The 21,362-nt window shown below is 40.6% G+C and overlaps 1 protein-coding gene across 3 annotated transcripts in view; it reads right to left on the bottom strand.

Moving 5' to 3' along the window:
- The window catches only part of LOC139937370 (aspartyl aminopeptidase-like), a 37,970-nt gene that overhangs the window by 11,624 nt on the left and 4,984 nt on the right, over positions 1-21,362 (bottom strand). The window contains exons 2-13 of one of the 3 annotated variants that reach the window (XM_071932483.1): positions 18,739-19,320; positions 15,429-16,100; positions 13,148-13,232; positions 11,695-11,783; positions 10,623-10,736; positions 9,540-9,665; positions 7,246-7,370; positions 6,140-6,209; positions 4,965-5,075; positions 4,453-4,530; positions 1,706-1,789; positions 136-293 (exon numbers count right to left, since the gene is read on the bottom strand). In XM_071932483.1, the coding sequence (XP_071788584.1) occupies positions 136-293; positions 1,706-1,789; positions 4,453-4,530; positions 4,965-5,075; positions 6,140-6,209; positions 7,246-7,370; positions 9,540-9,665; positions 10,623-10,736; positions 11,695-11,783; positions 13,148-13,232; positions 15,429-16,100; positions 18,739-19,320 (2,294 nt within the window). The remainder of the gene's footprint in view (positions 1-135; positions 294-1,705; positions 1,790-4,452; positions 4,531-4,964; positions 5,076-6,139; positions 6,210-7,245; positions 7,371-9,539; positions 9,666-10,622; positions 10,737-11,694; positions 11,784-13,147; positions 13,233-15,428; positions 16,101-18,738; positions 19,321-21,362) is intronic. The other 2 variants (XM_071932487.1, XM_071932486.1) reach the window with 2 other exon arrangements.

Here is a 21,362-nt window from a genome sequence, read left to right as displayed (position 1 = left end):
GTTAAAGGAAGAAAAGGCCCAGTGATCAGGGGTATCAATATTGGAAGCGCTTTGAGATACGGTGTATAAAGTAATCTATAAAAACCAAATATTATTATTATTATTTTCAAAACGATGATGAAATATTGTTCTTACGAGTAGTTAGGGTGGACAGCATGTGCCTGGTCAGCGCTAATCATGAAGGATTTAGGGATTGATTCTTCAAAGGCTGTTTGACTTCCACCAGCAGAGAGTCTCCTCATGATCCATTCAGTCAATGAAGAGTTGGCTCCATGAGCACTTGACGATCCCACCTAGAAATAAACAATTTAGTAGAATTCGTCAGCTCAGTGCTTTAAGGTCAATAATTAATTGTAGCTTCATTCTCGTAATAATCAAAAGGTTTCAAAAGGCACTGGACACTATTGGTAATTACTCAAAATAATTCATAACATAAAAACTTTCTTACTTGGTAACGAGCAATGGAGAGCTGTTGGTAGTATAAAACATTATGAGAAAGGGCTCCCTCACATTCCACACTTCACAGACCAAAGCGGCCAAAAAATATAGGTGATGCAGTGATGAATTCTGAGACCCAATTTTTTAGCACCTTATAAGGGTTTACAAGGTGATACGGTGCATTCAGCAGGCAAAGCCAGGGGTGCGTTCCACTAGCACAAACGTTGCCAACAGTTGCGCACGTTCGCCAACAATTTCAAGTGGAACGAGTTGTTCGCCGCCACCGTTGGCGAACGTTGGCAACTTTAGGCGAACATACTTCTGAGGTGTTGGCGAGTGGTTTTTAAAATGGCGGACAAGCATACGGTATTATTTCTTTGTCACAAACATAATTACATTGTATTTTCGGTTGATGATAATGCAGATTTGGAATAACAAAGTTAATTAGTTGATGTAATGATGTCAAAAAGAGGACTATTGCAGCAAAAACAAAGTTAAAAAAAAACCTACGTACATGTATGGTGCGCGCCATCTTCATTTCAGGGCGCCGCCATATTGACATCGCGTATACGCACCAATCAAAAGATAAAAAACGTTTGCGCGAACAGTTGCGAGTCGTTTGCGCGAGTGGAACGCACCCCAGGTACATCGGGGCGAACCCCTTCTCTTTTCGATAAATGCACTGGGTTCATTTACATGCGTTACACAACACATGGGACCAACGGCTTTACGTCCCATCCGAAGGACGAAGCAATAGTCAAGTGTCTTGCTCAAGGACACCGTGTCACGGCTGGGGATTCGAACCCACACTCTGCTGATCAGAAACACCAGAGTTTGAATTCGGTGCTCTTAACCGCTCAGCCACGACACTTCCACAAAGTTGTGATTGTTTTACTTAAAGATGGATTGCACATGGCGTCATTGACCACCTTCTTTGATGAAACGCGCACGCGTGAAAGGCTAAAGTTTGAATTCGGTGCTCTTAACCGCTCAGCCACGACACTTCCAAGTTAGTATGTTTGCTTACAAATATTTTGAGTCATTACCAATGGGAGACTTTTGGGACGCTTGGTGGCAGCAGACTTACCAGTTCTCAGTAATGTGCACACGCTCATAACTACGTAAACAATGGAAATTTACCTGGTAAGTCTGCTGCCACCTATCGTCCCAAAGTCTCCCACAGTATCCACTGCCTTTAAAGCAACATTGCAGCATTTGTTTCTGCTAAGCAGGTTTATGAATATGGATAAGGATTGAGCGGACTCACCTCCTCGTGGTCATAAAGCAACATCATCCGGATGTTAGGATCATTCTCTAGGCTCTCCTCAGACTCACAGGAACCAATCAAGCCCTAAACATAAATGAGAATAACAAGGTATTATTAGCAAAACAAAAACACAAAGTCAGGGGTCCAAATTGCCACTTGCCCGCTAGCCCCGGACTACCACATTTACTGCCATTTTGATAGCCTGTAGCGCTAGGGGAAAAATTTTGCAAAAATCAACATCCTAAACAATAATGAACTGTGCTGATGGGTTTGTAAATTGAAATACTTTCGGTGACCAATTTGTGTCGTGACTCATGGTGGTGTTTTTCGGGCAGCCAAAATCTCATCATGGCAATTAAACATTCTGGGTTACTAGCCCTCCTGACTACCAAGAAAACACACTTGATTTCGACCCCTGCAAAGTACAAACACATATTGCCATCTCACTGTGTGCGTGTAATGGAAACATAAAAGGTACAAAGATTGACTATTTTCTTTCATCAATGCGTCTTTTTAATGTCTTTTGTAATGTTTAAATATGTCTACCACATGAAACCATCTGATTTGTAAGACTAGTGCCCGTCAGGGACCAACCCTGCTCCAGTTATGTCATATGCATAAGGTCTGCCCAACAAGTTTAATTTGTTCAATGATGCACCTTGGAAAGGATTCAAACACACAAACTTTCTCTTTCTGGAGCAAGTCTACAGCAAGTTAAAGTTCTATAGTTCTTCACTTTGAGTTGTTTGTGGTATCCGTTACTAGTTATAGGATTGGAAATGCCTCATGACCTTGGTCCCTTGGTCAAGTGAAGCAGTCTAGAGGCTAAGTAAGAGCAAGTTCGAGTGCACACATTTAGTCAACCCATGGTCGACCACAGACTAGCAACGTATATGCGCAGTGCAGACTCACGGCAGCGAGTCTAGTCAACCTCCCGCCTTTTTCGCTATACTTTCACTGGTTCCCCTCTGCGCTTTACACATGTTAGAATGGAACATGCTGTTGAGACCAGTGAAGAAACCATGGGCTCGAGGCTGGTTCCAAATGGTCAACCACAGTAGTCAACCAATGGTCGACCAGCCTAGGTTCGAGTGCAAATGGTCATCATTTAGTTAACCATTATGCACACTGAAACTTGCTATAAGACATAAGGGGCTGATTTCACAAAGATCTAAGATTGATCTTAACAGTCTCCTGATGACGGCAAGAGTATACTGTAAGAAACCATTGAGTCCATCAGTTCTTCTCAGAACCACAATCACTCAAAAGAGATCTACTTGCATGGTGTCACTGCAAACTTCTTATATGCCTATAATCTTAATGGCAGTGGACACTATTACTCAAAATAATTATTAGCATAAAACCTTACTTGGTAACAAGTAATGGGGAGCTGTTAAAACATTGTGTGAAACGGCTCCCCCTGACGTAACGTAGTTTTCGAGAAAGAAGTTATCTTCCATGAATTTGATTTTGAAACCTCAGAATTAGATTTTGAGGTCTCAAATTCAAGCATCTGAAAGCACACAACTTCGTGTGACAAGGGTGAGTTTACTTTTCACTATTATCTTGCAGCTTCGACGACCGATTGAGCTCAAATGTTCACAGGTTTGTTATTTTATGAACATGTTGAGATACACCAAGTGAGAAGACTGGTCTTTGACAATTACCAATAGTGTCCAGTATCTTTAACTGTGTATCAATCTTGAATGCTAAGCCAAATTTGATGTCAAAATACAAATCACTATGGCAATGCTGACAACTCATCTTCTAAGATGAATCTAAGTGCTCTGTGAAATCGGGCCCCGGTCAAGAAAGGTTGTGGTTCAAATGCCATCAAAGATGCCTGTGTTTTTGTGTGTGCATGCTTCGGAAGCCATCCATGGCAAAACACTAGAAACACTAACCTAGGATTCAATTATAGGATTTCAACTGCCTCTAGCCACCGGGCAATCTCGGTAATCTAGTTGGCATAAAGACACTGCTCTAAAATTGCAAATGTCCTGAGATTAAATCCCACCCGAGTAATATAGGCCTGTGATTTTTTTTCCACAGCACTTGGGGAAAGTACCGAGTATGCAGTGCTAACACACATCGGTGTGGGTAAAACCAAAAATGAACACATGATTACGATTAAAGGGATGGTACACGTTTGGAAATTACTCAAAACAAATATTAACTTAAAAACTGACTTGGTAACGAGCAATGGAGAGCTGTTGACAGTATAAAACGTTGTGGGAAACGACTCCCTCTAAAGTAACGTAGGTTTTGAGGAAGAGGTAATTTCTCACTAAAATATTAAAAGACTTCTAGCTAGAAGTCTTTTATTCCTATCTGTAAGCACACAAACTCGTTCAACAGGGTGTTTTTTCTTTCATCATTTTCTGGTAAATTCTGGTGACCGATTGAGCCCAAATTTTCACTTGTTATTTTATGGTTAGGATGGGATACACCAAACGTGTACAGTGCCTTTAAATTGACTTACGCTGTAAAGACAGCTCTATTAGAAAAAAAGTCAATGGTAGATAACAACTTTAAAGGCAGTGGACACTATGGGCATAAAACCTTTCTTGGTGACGAGTAATGGGGAGAGGTTGATGGTATGAAACATTGTGAAAAATTGAGCTCAAATTTTCACAGGTTTGTTATTTTATGCATGTTGAAATACACAAACTGAGAAGGCTAGTCTTTGACAATATACCGATAGTGTCCAGTGTCTTTAAGTAAAATACAATTTTTTTGTCAAATACCTTGAGTGATGTAAAACAGTTCAGTTGATTATCCAATCGAGGGGCAAAGATAAACTCATTCAGGGCACCTCCAATCGTCTGTAAGAGAAATCAACCATGTCAATGATTTTTTTAGTTATTTATTTTGTGTTTTCTTGCTTTGTTTTCCATGATTCTTCAAGTTGCTCTTGTCTAGGTTTGTTTGTTTTTGTTACTCCCATTTCTTTTTGATGTTTTTGCCGTTTTGTTTTAAGGATCCAAATGGAAATAAGCCTAAGATATTGGTTTGTTTTTTTTTTCCTTGGATTTTTTTGTGCCATATTTTTTGATTTGTTCTATTTTGGTTTATATTTATACTTCATTGTCTTTTCTCCCGTTGTTGTGTATGTATCTTTAATAAAGGAATCAATGTATGGTGAAGAGGTTTTCAACTAATGGTTTAATCCCAACGAGGCCTGGTTCTTGATAATTTTACACAAAAAGGGAACCATACTTTGTTTCCCTTCCGACTTCAGTTTGAGTATTATACTTACAGCTGGCTGGGTATCTGCTAAGCAAAGCTCAAAGTCCAGTATCTGGGCTGGTTGAATGTCAAGCTCTTGACACAGTAAGTTGATTAGAATAGGATGATGCTTAGCAGTGGCCTGTAAAACAAATTTACCATACATAAATTAATAGAGAGTATAATGGAAAAGTTTTGCATTAGAGAACATTTTCAGCATTTAAGAAAGATACAGTGAATACATTTTTTATGACCCATCTTCCCTTCCCGAAAAAAAGAGTACATGAACATGTGTGCATTACACAACACACGGGACCAACAGCTTTATGTCCCATCAAAAGAACAAACAATAATAGTTAGAACCCATGACTAATCCACAAACCAAGTTTGGAGTTGATACGCCAAGTTCTTCTTTAGATATCGCTCAGACAAGGATGATGTGCACACACACACAAACACGCCACTCACGGAAGGACAAGGCAAACACTATGTGCCCCTTCGGCTTCGCCGCTAGACAAAACAATTACTTGGTAACGAGCATAAGAGAGCAGCTGATAGTAAGAAATGGCTCCCTCTGAACTAAACTAGTTTTTGAGAAAGAGGTAATTTCTAACTCAAATATTAAAATACTTCAGGCATGAAGCCCTTTTTAGGCATCTGAAAGCACACAGATTTGTGCAACAAGGGTTTTTTTTTTCTTTCATTATTCCCTTGTAACTTCAATTACCGAATGTTCACAGATTTGGTTTTTGTTATGCATATTATGTTGGGATACACCAAGTGAGAGTACTGGTCTTTGACAATTACCAGTGCCATTAATAAGACTATGCCTTAGACCCACTTGTTTTTTTAAATGTTTGTACTACCTTCCAGGTTTTAGTTACTGTTTGGTTTAAGTTTACTCAATATTGTAATTTGTTTGCTTAGATCTGCTTCTGGCTGGTCCAGGTTTTAGGGATGGTTCATTTCCAGACTTTTTAGTGCGTTTTAATAATTGTATTGCTGTTTTTTTTAAATTTCTTAGGTTTGTTAATGATTAATTACTTAGATTAGTTCTTTTTAGCCTTTGTTTTTTTCTTAAATTGTATCTATGTGAAGCGCCTTGAGCGTCTTTTAGGCGGACTTTGGCGCTATATAAATTTTCGTTATTATTATTATTATACTTGGTGCATCTCAGAGTTGTTTTTAATATTTCCAACTACAGACCTCACAATCTCCTTCTTCGGTTATTGGTGCCTCAATCTGTTGCTGGATGGAAGTTGCCAAAACCGGAACTCTGCAAGATAAAATTGGTGAAAAACAAACTTTTACATACTTATTCACACACATATTTTTGACCATTGCAAAATCTGTATCCGTTAAATCCAAGAAAGATGTTCACTTTGGTTTGACCCTTATACACGGATGCAATAGCACTGTTTTCTCAGTACTTCGAGTTCTGTGGAAACAAATCACAAGCATTTGGCTCGGGTGGGATTCAAACCCACGACCTTTGCAATTCTAGAGCAGTGTCATACCAACTAGAACACTGAGATTGCCCAGTGGCTAGAGGCAGTTCGAATACTAAATTTTAGCAGTGGGTACTGCAACAATTTAATAGCTGTTAAATTTCCATCGGGATAGAATATTCATTTTGGCTTTACCCCAAATTCACCGATGTGTGTTTGCACTGTATACTCGGTACTTTCCCAAGTTCTGTGAACAAAAAATCGCAGGCATATAAGACAGGGGTGTCTGAATGAGCTTATCCCTGATGCTGAGTGAGTTCCAAACTAAAGTTACTAACGAAAAGTTCTATCGATCCACTAGGCGAAAGTAGTAGTTCCGGCCGATTTCACAACTTCAACCCAGGTAGTAATTCGTAAGTAGAACAGTTCTTTCAAGAACTGAGAGGTCTCAAGAATTCCATTAACAAAAATCTACTCTGCAGCAGCAGAATAAAAAGCAAGACAAGTACAACTAATATTTTTTAGAAGACGTGGATTATTTTCAAGATATATTTGGTTTGCGGTAACACCATGTGTGTATCTACTTGCCAGGTAGAGTTTGTTCTTAGAAAACTGTCTTTTTTTAGTCTACTACCGGGGAGTAGATTCATTGGATGTTCGGGAGACTTCTCAGTTCTGAAAAGAACTGTCCTGCTTTTTAACTACTACCCGGGCGGAAGGTATAGAAAATAGGCTGGGACTACTACTTTAAGCTTATAGAATCATAATTAACTGTACTACCTTGGAGTCAGTTCTTGAGTTGGTCTCAACGTTTGACTAGCTTGCTCTAGTCATCATCAGGAGACTGAATTATTTTTGACTCACATTTCAGTTTCTTTGTTGGGTCCAAAGCTTTCATTCGCAGATCGATTGAGATGGATACAGAGATTTGGCACTCTTAAGATTGGTCTCCGGATGAAGACAAGGCGATGGTTTACACTGGACTCATCCTAACAAAAGAAATAATGAATCAATCAAGGAAAATTAACAATTTGTTCTTATAGGATTTGAGGCATTGCATGGTAAGGTATCAATGTATATTTGGTTTGCGGTAACACCATGTGTGTATCTTCTTGCCAGGTAGAGTTGTTCTTAGAGAACTGTCTTGCTTTATTCCACTGCCGCGGGGTAGAGGTTCGGGAGACTTCTCAGTTCTGAAAAGAACTGTCCTGCTTTTAACTATTACTAGGGCGAATGGTATAGAAAATAGACTTGGACTACTACTTTAGCTTATAGGATCGTAATTAACTGTACTGCCACTGAGTCGGTTCTGATTTGGTCTCAACGTTTCGACTAGCTTGCTCTAGTCATCGTCAGGAGAACTTTGTTCTTGTATTTTACAAAATAGCTGAAGTGCCACTAAAAGAGATCTGGTGTCCCACTATCTTACACCATCTAATTTATCTATAAAAGTTTTTATGTTTTGGTTAAAAGAATCTGTCCATGCGTTGTTCCTGTTCTGGGACCGTCTGTTCATCAGGCATCTTGCCCCAAGCCACGACTTCAAGAAGTGGCCTCCACACATATTTTTGCATCTAGTAAACAAATAATGAATACAGTGCTTGAGTGCAATAGTGAGTACAATAATGAGTACAATGCTTTGAGACTGTTTTCAAGTTTTGGTTTAGTCTTGACCCAAACTGTCTATGTATTCTTGTTCTTGTTTCTGTTTTGTGTTCTATGTCCATCAGGCATCTCACCACAAGCATTGACTTCAAGAAAAGTGATCCACACCTATTTTCACATTCAATAATGAATGCTTGTGAGTGTAATACTTTGAGATTGTTTTTAAGTTTTGGTTCTGTCTTCATCCAAACTGTCTGTCTATGTATCCTTGTTCTTGTTCCTGTTTCGTGTTCTATGTCCTTCAGGCATCTCACCACAAGCCTTGACTTCAAGAAAAGTCCTCCTCCTCCTATTTTCACATTTAATAATGAGTGTTTATGAGTGTAGTGCTTTGAGAGTGTTTTTAAGCTTTGATTTTTTCTTGATTTAAACTGTCTGTCTATGTAACCCTATTCTTGTTTCTGTTTCGTGTTCTATGTCCTTCAGGCATCTCACCACAAGCCTTGACTTCAAGAAAAGTCCACCTCCTCCTATTTTCACATTTAATAACATGAGTGTTTATGAGTGCAATGCTTTGAGACTGTTTTTTAAGTTCTGGTTCTGTCTTCATCCAAACTGTCTGTCTATGTATCCTTGTTCTTGTCCTTGTCCGTCAATCAAAATCTTTGTTCGGGGGTGCCAGTCAGAAGTCATATAACCGTAAGCTGTCGTGTGGCCAGGGATCACACCAAAGTTTACAATACAACATTGGAAACATCAGCCAAGGGATCGCCTTCAGGGGATGTGACTTGTTTATACTAAAGATTTTGGGGGTTGAACAAAGAATTGACTAGAGTGGGATTCGAACCAACAACCTCCGGATTAATGTGCCGGCGCTCTACCAACTGAGCTATCTAGCTCTATATTGGCGGTGTCCCTATTTTGTCAATGTCTGTGTTCAGGGGTGCCAGTCAGAAGCCATACAACCGTTAACTGCCGTGTAGCCAGGGATCATACCCAAATTACGATACAACCTGGGAAGCGGCAGCCAGGGGATCACCTTAAGGGGATGCGACTTTTTGTTTCAGATATCAATATAAACCACAAGGGAAACTGACTGGGTAAATTTTGAAATGATTTTGGGGGTTGAACAAAGAATTGACTAGAGTGGGATTCGAACCAACGACCTCCGGATTGTTTATACTAAATAAGACCGCCAACATGGGGGCTGAAAAGCTTAGTTTGTAGAGCCCCGGTACGTAAACCTGGAAGTCAATGATCAAGTCTTGCACCAGTAAATTTGTCTTTATCCAAAACCTAAGTGTTTATTGTACTGCGTCTGGTAAGGAAATAAATTTGAATGGTGTTTGAAGCTTTGCAAGGTGTGGAGAATAAGAGTAACTCTAAACATAAATATGAATAGTAAACTCGCTGGTACAACCATGAGTAAAATCTCTTTTGAAGGAGTGGTGGCTCTGAAAAGAGCTGGTTTGGTCTTGATGTTGCGAACAGTATATACTCTGCTCGTCTTCAGGAGAAACAAAAGTGAGTTGTGAATAGAATTGATTACCTACCTGAACCACTATGCGACCAGCCACTGTCAAATCCCGATCAAACCATGTGTTCCAGAGGCCTCCTCCGTAGCATTCCACGCCCACATTTAGGTAACCACACTTTCCCTTCTTGGAGCTCGGTTTGACCTTTGAAGATAATGTACAAAATCACATTGTCATGGAGTTTGACAAAAAAATGACAATGTTTTAGTGTCTGTGTTGTTACACAGGAAAAAAAGAAAAACAGAAAAACCAAAGGTATCTTCAAAACTGAAGCCCAGTTCATACTTCCTGCAAATGTAAAGCGAATTTTGACATCAAAATTCATATCGCATTCGCATTCGCAGGAAGTAAGAACGGGTCTTTATTATACAAGAGTTGTTTTTCAGCTGGCTGGAGTTTTCACATTAAACCCTGTTCTACAGGGCGAGTCAAAAAGAAGTTGACCGGGACTGGTGATGTTTTTCAAAACAAACAAATGACACTCAAAAGGCCGGCTCACACTATGACGAATAGGGAGGTACGTCAAGCTGCGAATTTGCCACCAATCATCGTGTGTTGCCGTCAATAGACCGATCCATTAAGCTCCGCCCCATTGCGTATTGACCAATCACAACGCAACGAAGGTCCGACAAACAAGGTCCGACATGCAAGCGCGTATGCTTGGCGCGCGCGGCAGATTGTGCAGAAAGGCATTGGAGAGGCTCACGTGTTCTTGTTCACACGTGCGTCGTGGGCGGAGCCTAATGGATCAGTCTATTGTCGCTGACAAATCCGCTAGGGACCGCAACTATCAGTCGCATCCGCTGGCAAATTTTCAGCATGTTAAAAATTTTGTGGCTGCAAAATAAATCTTTGTGATTCTGTTTATATTTCGTCATTATTCCCTGCAACTATCAGTCCCTTGACATTTACATGCCGCGCGACGCCGTCTCTAGTCGTTTCGAGGTAGTCACAATGTAGTTGGTAGTCGTTGTCCGAGTGGATGACCAGAATGTTGTAAAGAGTGGGAACGCCAAACTCAACTATTTATACGACATGATACAATTCAGCCATGGCGAGTAAAAAGAAAAAGGGTCTTAAGAAACGTAGAATGTTACTCACTCGTAGGCATGGACTGTCAGTATGTGCACCTATCATGCTGAAGCCATTACCAGGCTTATATTTGCCACCAACAGCAAAGGCGATGATTGTTGACTGATTCCGTGTCACAAAACACTAACAAATAAAAAGTGTAAATCATTAGGAATGGCTGTAAAATATTAAAGGCACTGGACACTATTGGTAGTCACTCAAAATAATTAAACCTAACGTAACAATTAAATTGGTAACAAGCAATGGATAGCTGTTGATAGTGTATAAAACATTGAGAGAAACTGCTCCCTCTTAAGTAAAACTTTTTTTTTTTGGAGAAAGAGGCAACTTCTCATTAAAATATGAGAAGACTTCAGGCATGAAACCTATGTTTTTAAGGTCAGTAGAAGAAGAGAATCCAATTACGTTTGAATTTTCATATATTTGTCTTGTGGATCGTAAGACATTGCTCGCAGAATGACTGATGTGCTACCAGTGTAGTTTGGTTGCCTCCACGTTGCCTGTAAAAGTTGCCTCGTGTGACAAGGCCTTTAGTCTACATACCCTTTGACCTTCCCAGAGATCACACAAATAGATACACGGTACAAAATACAGTGGCAAAAATACGAACAGAACACAGCATTGATGAGTGGTGCGGTTGGTGTAGTGGTATGTTTCCTCACTTTCCACCTCTAGGACCCTGGTTCGAATCCCTGGTTTGTTTTGATCAGTATGCTCTGATTGCTTTGAGAAGACGTACATGTATTACCACCACATTGTATTCCCACCATGCAAAGTTTCAAATCCTACTGAAACTTCCTTCCTTGTCTACTCTCCATTGGCTGGGCTCTTGGCTAGTATAGTGGGTGTGTTCGTTTAGCTTCCCTGGGTCGACCCCTGTGTGTGGCGTTTTTTTCTTCCAGGACGAAAGTGGGTATTTATCTGCACACGTTCGTCCTGGAAAAAAAAACGTCACACACCGGGGTCGACCCAGGGAAGCTAAACGAACGCACCCACTGATTCATTTGGCTTTTCTGGGTGTCCTTGACTTCACTCTTCACAACCACAATAAATGAAATGAAATTGAGTAAAGTATAGTTACCTTTTGTAGTGGTTTGACATTCCATGGCTCTTTCTCCTTCAGTTCACTGAAACCAGCGTCAAGAAGTCTCTTACGAGTCTCATCAACAACTGAAAACACCAAGATGGAGGGAACAAGAAGACGTACAAGTTAGAAAATATTGGTGACGTTGCTGAAGCCCCTCAGCCAAAATACATTCTAGCTTAACCATTGAACACTTTCTGAACAGAATTTTTTTTTAAGTTAACAGGTTTACAAATAACTTACAGGGTTAACAGAAGGTAATGTTGAAAAACTTCCCTAGAAATATTATTCCATGAAATGCTTTACTTTTTGATAAAACATTAAATAACAGATTTATTTAAACACATGTCATGACGGAACGAAACAAGCAGAAACAAGCAGAAACACAAGTGGGTTTTCCCGTTATTTTCTCCCGACTCCGATGACCAATTGAGCCTAAATTTTCAGTTTTTTTAAATTTTATATAAGCTGTGATACACGAAGTGTGGGCCTTTGGACAATACTGTTTAATGATGTTGTGTGATTGCTTTATATTCATAAAAATATCGCAAAACCATGCTCCTACTAATCCTGAACACTATGAACATGATACTTGATCTGGCGGCTTGACTCACCACAGTGACCTTAAGTTTGTACCAAATTAACGCTTAGAATCGGTACTTCAAATTACTGTGTTTATTACCCTAAAAGGGCCATTCCAACAGCGAACTTTCTTGCATTGCAATTACAGATCATCTCATTTTAACTGTCTGTATCTCGTCTTCTAATTCAAATGGCGAAATACACAAAAATAATAATGGAGCTCCAATTGGCCATACATAACCCTATACTATGAGGAAACTTTCTAAAGCGAACAGGCTGGTATCTGGTGATATTCACAACCCTCGAAGTGTGACGAAAGATGTTCAGCCGTAGCAACAGCAACCAATCGGCTGTATTTTTGACCACGAGAGGGGGCTCTCAAAAAGTTGTTTTCATTTCCAGGGGTATATTCATTCATACCCAAAGTAAGGGAATAAAAGGGTAGCGACGAGTTCTTACACGGCTGTTTAAAGCCGGCAGGGTCGTGATACAGGTGTGATAAAGGCCCGGGCTACCCTTTTATTCCCATTCATAAATGCCCTTTTGTTAAAAAACAATAATTAGAAAAAAATTACAGACACTTTGACAGTTGAAAATTCGAGGTTTTAAATATTTTTTTTCAAAACCTCGTGTAGTCTGTTGCGCGCGTGTTTCTGTTGCGGGCACTAGTTTTTGAAAATAGTGCCTGGTTACAGCGCCCTCTCTTGACTTGAACTGTGAACAGCAACTACAAAATTTCCTTTCTTTACCAGATTTCTGTTCTTATTTCACATTTAAGACCGAACTGTGTTATAAAACACATATTGACTGGCATAATTCGGTAACTAGTGTACGTCTATTCCCCCTCGGGCCAATATGTGTATATTACCGTGAAATGGCGACGGCGCTCTATTGATGAAGGTAATCAGCTCCTCCGCCAAGGTTTTGACAGGAAGGGATGCAATGTTTGTCACCTGTCGGGAAATAAGAACATTTAATGTTGTTGAGATAACAAAAACAGCTATTTTTTGATGAATATGCTTTAAAAACACTGGACACTATTGGTAACTGTCAAAGACCCGTCTTCTCACTTGTGGTATCTCAACATACATTGCATAAAATAACAAGCCTGTGAAAAATTGCGCTCAATTTGTCGTCAAAGTTGCGAGATAATAATGAAAGAAAAAACAACCTTGTCACACAAAGTTGTGTGCTTTCAGATATTTGATTTTGAGACCTCAAAATCTAATTCTGAGGTCTCAAAATCCATTTCGTGGAAAATTCCTTCTTTCTCGAACACTACATCACTTCAGAGGGAGCCGTTTCTCACAATGTTTTATACTATCAACCTCTCCCTATTACTCGTTACCAAGTAAGGTTTATGCTAATAATTATTTTGAGTAATTACCAATAGTGTCCACTGCCTTTAAAGCCATTGGACCCTTTCGGTACAGAAAAAAAAAAAAAAGTTCACAGACTTACAAATAACTTACAAGGTTTACAGAAGCTAGTGGTGAAAGACTTCTCTTGAAATATTATTCCATGAAATGCTTTACTTTTTGAGAAAATAGTAAAACAATATCAATTCTCGTTAACGAGAATTACGGATTTATTTTAAACACATGTCATGACACGGCGAAACGCGCGGATACAAGGGTGGGTTTTCCCATTATTTTCTCTCGACTCCGATGACCAATTAAGCCCAAATTTTCACAGGTTTGTTATTTTATACTTAAGTTGTGATACACGAAGTGTGGGCCTTGGACAATACTGTTTACCGAAAGGGTCCAATGGCTTTAAAGAATCATAGTGGCCTTGTAATTTAAGGGCACTGGACACGTTTGGTAATTAGTCAAAGACCAGTGTTCTCACTTGGTATATCCCAACATTAGCATAAAATAACACATCTATGAAAAATTTTACTCAATTTGTCATCAAAGTTGCAAGAGAACACTTTATGTGCTCCAGGCCTGAAGTATTTCATTATTTGAGTGAGAACTACATTACCTCAGAGGGAGCTGTTTCTCACAGTGTTGTATACTAACAACAGCTCTCGTTACCAAGTAACTTTGTATGCTAACATTAAAAATTATTCTGAGTTATCATAGTGAACACAGTAAATCCCTTTAAATCAGAAAACCCGCCCCCAAATGGTACACAACAGCCAAACATAAAATTTTCGCCCAAACATTAAGTAGGCCTACAGGTATTGGTAAAACATTATGTAGTCAGCCAAATATTACAAACATGTACCTGCAAAATACTTTTTATGAGCAGAATTTACAGAGTCAGCCAAATATTAGATAGTAAGGAAAACATCAGTCATTCAAATGTTATTACGTATACTATGTACATGTACAATTGTACATGAAGTCAGGTCATTCAAGTATTACAGTCAGCCAAAAAGTGGCTTTCATTCCCATTTGTAATTGCCCTATTTGTAAAAAAAAAAAAAAGTAAAAATGTAGGAAAATGTACCCAAAATATTTTCATAAAATTTCAGTTGTAACAATTTCTTGCTGTTTTGCGAAGCGTCGGAATGCACGCGCACTTTTAGTCGAGTATTGATTCCTGACCGGTGTATTGATCGCATTATGCAGAAGTTAAAATGTAAAGTTTATGCGCTATGCCTATGTTCAAACACTTCAATCTATGGTTATATCACACATTTAAAAAGCCCTACGTGACATGCTCTCCATCAATAGGAATAGTCAAAAACTGTCTGGGGTATTTGCGATTGAACTATAATAATCAGCTTTTAAGGAAAACAAATCTGCAGCGACTGGTGAATTGGGCAACCTGACTAATGAAGGTACAACATCTGTATGCTTCTGGTTACCAGACTTCACCCAAGATGGCAAAGGGATGTGCTGTCGACATTCTCGCAGACGTCGATGAGTGATTGCCACAGTCTTAGGCCGTATCCAAATTGGCATCTACAGTTGGCTACTGCTAAAGGGTGATTCTAAAGACGTCTTATACCTCAAAGCATGATGAAGCAGAAATCTAGCTATAGCCCTACCTGTAGCCGCCAATTCTGACATGGCATTACTGATTGGAAGAAGAGGGCAGCGAAATCTGGAGAATTCCCCTAACTTTTACACTGTAGGTTATGAGGAGTCATTGGAAGCAATCGAGCAAAACATAAGAGGATATAAATAGCTTCTTACACTCATAGAAGGCAAGGTATTGGTAGACAATGCACGTCGTAAATCAATTGGTGGAGCATAGTGTGCTAAGTGTACACTAGGCGGCATAAAAGTAGCAACATTACTTCCTGATGGTTGGTTTGTGGGAGCTTCTTGAAGCTGATGATGTTCTGGTTGATACTCAACGCGTTTATCAGCCACAGGTGGGGGTGTGTCCAGGCAAGCATTCATGAGTAGCCGTCCACAGTAATTGTGCTTCTTGCTGTTATTATGCGACACAACAGCCTCTTTCTTGAAGCGTGAAATCCCTTGTATGAAGCCGGTCTTTCCCGCCTTGGCAGCCCCTGCCCGCCGGCAATACTCACAGTACATAACTTGTTTGTCGTCGTCGTAACGCAGCCACTTGAACTGTATCGTCCACCGTTTCTTGAAGTACCTCCTTGCTTCTTTCCTTTTGACGAGTCTTATCGGGACCGGATAATCTCTGAGCTGGGACGACCTCGACCCTGTTCCACGAAGCCGTCTTTGCTGCTCTTCCTGTTCGAGGATTGCCATGGGTTCTTGAAGGATATCTGATGACATCCTGTAATCATACTCGAGGTCTTGATGAAACGCGGGAACAGTCGACGCTGCTTGAGCTGCTCCCGACTCGTCGTACTCCAAAGGAAACTCCTCCAGCTTGACCACATCGTTCTGGAGAGGTTTGGGAAAACAGAAACAGGTTTTTTGAGTTCTCAGAAACTGGTGGTTGGTAGATGCAGTTTGGCTGTGGGACAGGGTCTGGATTCCAATGTGACAATCAATATTTCCAGCATCTCAGCAAATCACATGCAAGTCTTCAAAATTCAATGATCACATGCTTCCTTCAACAACAACAAAAAAGCAAAGGCAGAAACAACACAGAAGAAGGGGTGATTTTCCATACAAACACCACGGTACATGTATCATTCCATTCCAAACCATACACTGAACTGATGTTCCCTTTCAATGTACTACAGACAAGAAAAGAAATATACTAAATTCACCCCCCAAAAAAGCTAACCTTTTGTCTTCAAATTGGTACATGTACATGTAGTTCAAAAACCTACATTTAGAACACAGCGCATGGCTAATCCCAACATACATGTAAAGCAATCATTAAAGACGCAGCTTGTTAATATACCCTTTCAAATACCTTTTCAGGCTTTGATTTCTATTTTGCTCATATTTTCACAGTGTAATTTTCTTAAACTGTTTCTGTGTAACTTTCATAAGCAATTTTCACTGTTTTGCACTCTTGAACAGGGGCCAATTTCATAGAGCTGCTAAGCACAAAAATTTGCTTAGCACGAAATTTCTTCCTTGAAAAAAACAGGTCCACAAACCAAATTTCCATTTCTTGCATATCGCTTATTACTGGTGTTCAGCTATTGTTTGCTTATCCTGAAAATCACATTGAAATTTGATTGGTAATCCTGTCTTTTTCAAGGCAACAATTTCATGCTAAGCAAATTTGTGTGCTTAGCAGCTCTATGAAATTGGGCCCTGGCTTGTCCTAAAGGTTTACGGATCAAGGTTTGCACTAGAAAATGGTTGATTATGCTGTATTCAACGTAGTGCATGTACTGCAGTTTAATGTAGTGTGTTGCGTTCAGCAGATTTCCAGGAAATTTTTTTGCCCGAGCTAGGTTCACTGGTAAAAAACATTAATGACGACTAAAGCCTGGTTCATACTTTTTGCAAATGCGAAACAAATTTTGACGTCACAAATTCACAACTAACCATTTGCATCAGTTGAACTGTGTTTACTACTGCGAAACATTTGCAACAAAATTGGAGCTGTGACATCAAATTTGTATCACATTCTCATTCGCAGGAAGTACGAACCAGGCTTTAGTCACTGGTACTCTTTACATGCAAGGCTGAAACTATCCACTGGTCCACTGGCTGGTAACCTCTCAACTGAACATGTCCAATGCCTTTAACCAGTAGCCTCTAGATACTAAGCGTGTTAACACGCCAATTTCTCCCAAGATGCATGCTGGGGGAGAGACTTTTGGATGACTGGAAGGTCACTACAGAGCAGTATGCACAATTGGTTGTTAGTATCCCAAGGCTGACATTTTGCATATATAACTGTACAATCATGTATTTACCAGTGGTTCAAAGCACTGGTTTTTCCCCTATTTGTCTAAATCCTTAAGTCTAAATCTCTACTAAAAAGTTCAGCAAATCTTGTAAGACTGTGATTTAATTAAGATTGTTTAATAATTAAGCCCTGAAGTGGTTAGATGGTTACATCTTCATTTATCTTCTGGAAGTTTGGGTGCCATAATGGATGCATACCATGGCAGGGAACACCACAGCTCTCTGTATAAATGAGTCAGCAATATTTCCGCCTGTCGAGTCTCCAATGTTGTCAGACCATGACCTCCTTTTCTTTGCTTGTCTGCGTCTGTGTTTCTGAGCTTGGATGCCAACCCTGGTGCGATAGTCACTTGTCTTGTGTCCTGTGCTCTGTGTGAGATGCGAAGGTTCTTTCTGTTGCTCTTGTGCTCTACCAGGTTCCATGTAATTTGTTAGTCACAAGCTCTCACATCCAGTCAGGAAAATAGAAACCACCATAGGTTTTTTTTCAACTTAACCTTCATAGAAAGCTAATGGAGCTGCTTTCCCAGATGACATTCAGTCTTGTTGTGAAACTGACTGACGACACTATGACCAAAAATACCATGCCCCACGCTCACTAGAGTGTGAGTCTTTATACATTATAACTTTAATAGCGATGCGGTACATGCTGCCAATACATAGGATTCGAACTGCCTCTAGCTAACGGGCAAATTTAGTCTAGTACTGAGTACACTGTGCTAATACACATCGGTGTATGGGTTTAAAACAAAAATTAACATTATATTGCATTAACTTCAGTTTGATTCTACGAACTGATTTAACAAAGTACACGTACAAACAAGGCAGACACCGGTCTACTCTACAAACATGTTTTTTTTTCCAGGGTTGGGGTGGGGGAACGCAAATGATAGGTCCATTAATAGGTAATGTATTGTACACGTACTGTCATGTGTTCTGTGCATGTCAAGCACTTTGTAAAAATGTTTCACAGCTGTGGGAAAAGAAAAAAAAATGAGTTAAGGCGTCAAATCAATTAAAGTTCAAATGGAGGCCTTTCATTGTCTGTCATCGTTGATGTCAAACAGCCAACACTAAGCACAACTTGGCCAATGAGGGCTCCCTCAGGCCACAGCTAAGGTCCTGTTCATGTGCAACTGATGACATAACATGCATGAGGTCTAAACCCTAGAAGGTAGGGGTGGGGGATTCAGAGTTGACTCACGCATTGTGCGCTCCTCCAGTGTATGAATGGGTTACTTTTCGAGTGTAGACATCTTTGCTTTTTGCTTGTGGCGGCTGGTGAAATCGGGACCTCCTTATCCTGTCCATCACCAAGAACTAATCTCCTCGCCAGCAAATGTTTCTTACTCAACCCATGAAGACTGATGGTCTCTTTCTTAAACCTTGTAGTCCCTTCACCGAACTGACTCCTTGTGAACATTGACCCTCCCGACAGTTGACAGAAGACGCAGTACATGACATGCCGTGTCGAGTCGAACCGTAGCCATTTGAACTCCTGCAGCCAGTGCACTTGGAAGTTCCGAGTCTCTCGGTTTATCTTGTGGTGAGTACTGCTGACCTTGACTAGTCCGGTCGGGATGGCTACGTTCTCCTCACCTGAAAGGGCAGTGAATGAGAAGTCTTCATTTGCATCTTCCTCTTCTTGTTGTTGTAGTGTGAAATGAGGAGAGTCATCTTGGGTGGTGTATGGTTCATGTGAGGCAAGACTCTGTGGCAGTTCCGTCTTAACGAGCGGCATCATTTCCTGCTGGCGCTGAATTGGCTCGCAATGCTCCCTGATGCTCTGAAGAGAAGAAGGGAAACACAGGGTACAAAAATCAGTCTGGATTCTAGACGTTTTTCCCTGTATTGGACAACACTCACTACTAGTCCATCGCTTGTGCACTATGTCCTCATCTCAGTCTGCCATTGTGAAGGAGCCGTTCGTCTGTATTTCACCAGCCGTGACACTTGTGTCCTTCAGCAAGACACTTTAAACCATTGCTTCGTCCTTCGGATGGGACGTAAAGCCATTGTCCCATGTGTTGTGTAACACATGTAAAAGAACCCAGTGCACTTCTCGAAAAGAGAAGGGGTTCGCCCCGGTGTTCCTGGCTCTGGCTGCTAAATGCGCCGTAGCAGAATTCATCACTTCAATAACCTATAGATCTTTCTGAAAGTTTGTATATTACCTTGAGTACCTTGTTGGTGGATACGTGCACTATATTAAGACTTTGATATTATTATCATTATTATTACTATTATTTAGTACCGATACTAGCCTACACTACAGTGTTATAAGAATCATCTGAATAAAAAGGTACAGAGCACAGCACCTTAAACATTTTTACAATCACTCGGGGTTAGCCTTATTCTTCATCGACTGGCCAGTAGGACTAGAGTTTGTCTTTTCAACAGTCTGGCAGCCTTTTCAGTGGTCCAAAGACCGAACAGGTTTTTAAAAAATGTGTGAATGTCATGGATGGACAGAAGGACAAGCCACTGGGTATAGAGCTAATGACGTCATTTCAGTAGGGCGCCCTCACCCAGAGGTCAAAAGGAGGTTGTTCATTGACCAATCATGTGCGCTGCGCGTACCAATCTGTGCCTTTCGCTTGTTTCGTCACGGTTTTACCTCTAAGATGGATGACGTCAATGCGTTGGGTCTATTAGACACATTAGGGAGTCAGTTAATGCTGAGAAATCACTATGGCTGTGCGGAAGATGCGTTTTTATGTTTGCCGTATGCGTCGCGGAGGATTCCATATGAAAAAAATATTCCAGGGGCAGTCGAGGGAAAAAGAAGGAGAGGTCGTCTAACAAACAACATCCTCGATGAACAACATTTATGAAAGTAGTGGACCGGCCAGGGAATTGCATCTGCAGCAAGATCAGCAGCTGAATCGAGATTGTTGACGCGGACAGGTGATGACCACTGACCTGCCTTTTGTGCCGTCAGACTGAAGAGAGAGAGAGTGAATGTAACGGAAAATTTGCGTTCTAGTTAAAGGCCATGAGTAGGACAGCACAAATTTGATATTGTACTGCTGAGTAGTGAGGTCGTGGTTCTGTCATGCAGTCATGTCAGCTGTGTGAGTGCCACCGATACGCCCATCAAAGGTCACAGCGTTGTCTGTTATGTCAGTGCGCATGCGCAACAGCTAATACCATGGATGCGGGTCGATACAAATTCTGATACATTCTGCCAAATTCTGATACATTCTGAATGATTTTGTATATTAGACCTAAAGGAGGACTCACATCTGTGTAATATTGTGCATGCAGTGTACTGAGCTAAGTGACAACTTTGGAAACAAATCTAGGCATAGAATTGTTGGTTTCTATTCAAAGCAATTTTAAGCACCGTGAAGCTACTTGGGTATTGGGCGAAGAAGGGTCGAGTGGGTCCAGAGTAACAATGTTGGGCTAGCTGGGCCCCAAGGCTAGAATTGAACAGAGTCTAAGACTGAGTCTGAGGGGCTGATAAAGTGTCGGAGACGGCTTCAGTACTACACTACACTTCACTTATTAGCCCTAGCATACTCGGCAGGCCATGCCCATGGTCATGATGTCAAGGAGGGCAAGGCCAGGGGGCAAGCACGTTCGGAAGTCACTGCATGCTGATGATTATAAATGCACTTTGTGCTGACATGACTGACGAACTTCTACACGATGACCATTAACTAGCACTGTAGTGCTCGCCTACTCAGCGTCAGACATTTCTACTTCTATGCTCAGACCATGGAGGTAGGAAGGGAAGGAGCTCGAACGACAGGACTTCAAAAGTCAAACCTGTGGTACTGCTGTCGTTTAACGACACCTCGTAATCACCCACATACCTTATAT

Source organism: Asterias amurensis, chromosome 5 (genome assembly GCF_032118995.1).
Source record: "Asterias amurensis chromosome 5, ASM3211899v1".
Lineage (NCBI taxonomy): Eukaryota > Metazoa > Echinodermata > Asteroidea > Forcipulatida > Asteriidae > Asterias > Asterias amurensis.
The sequence above is the reverse complement of the archived record's forward strand: the minus strand, read 5'-3'. Positions and strand labels throughout refer to the sequence as shown.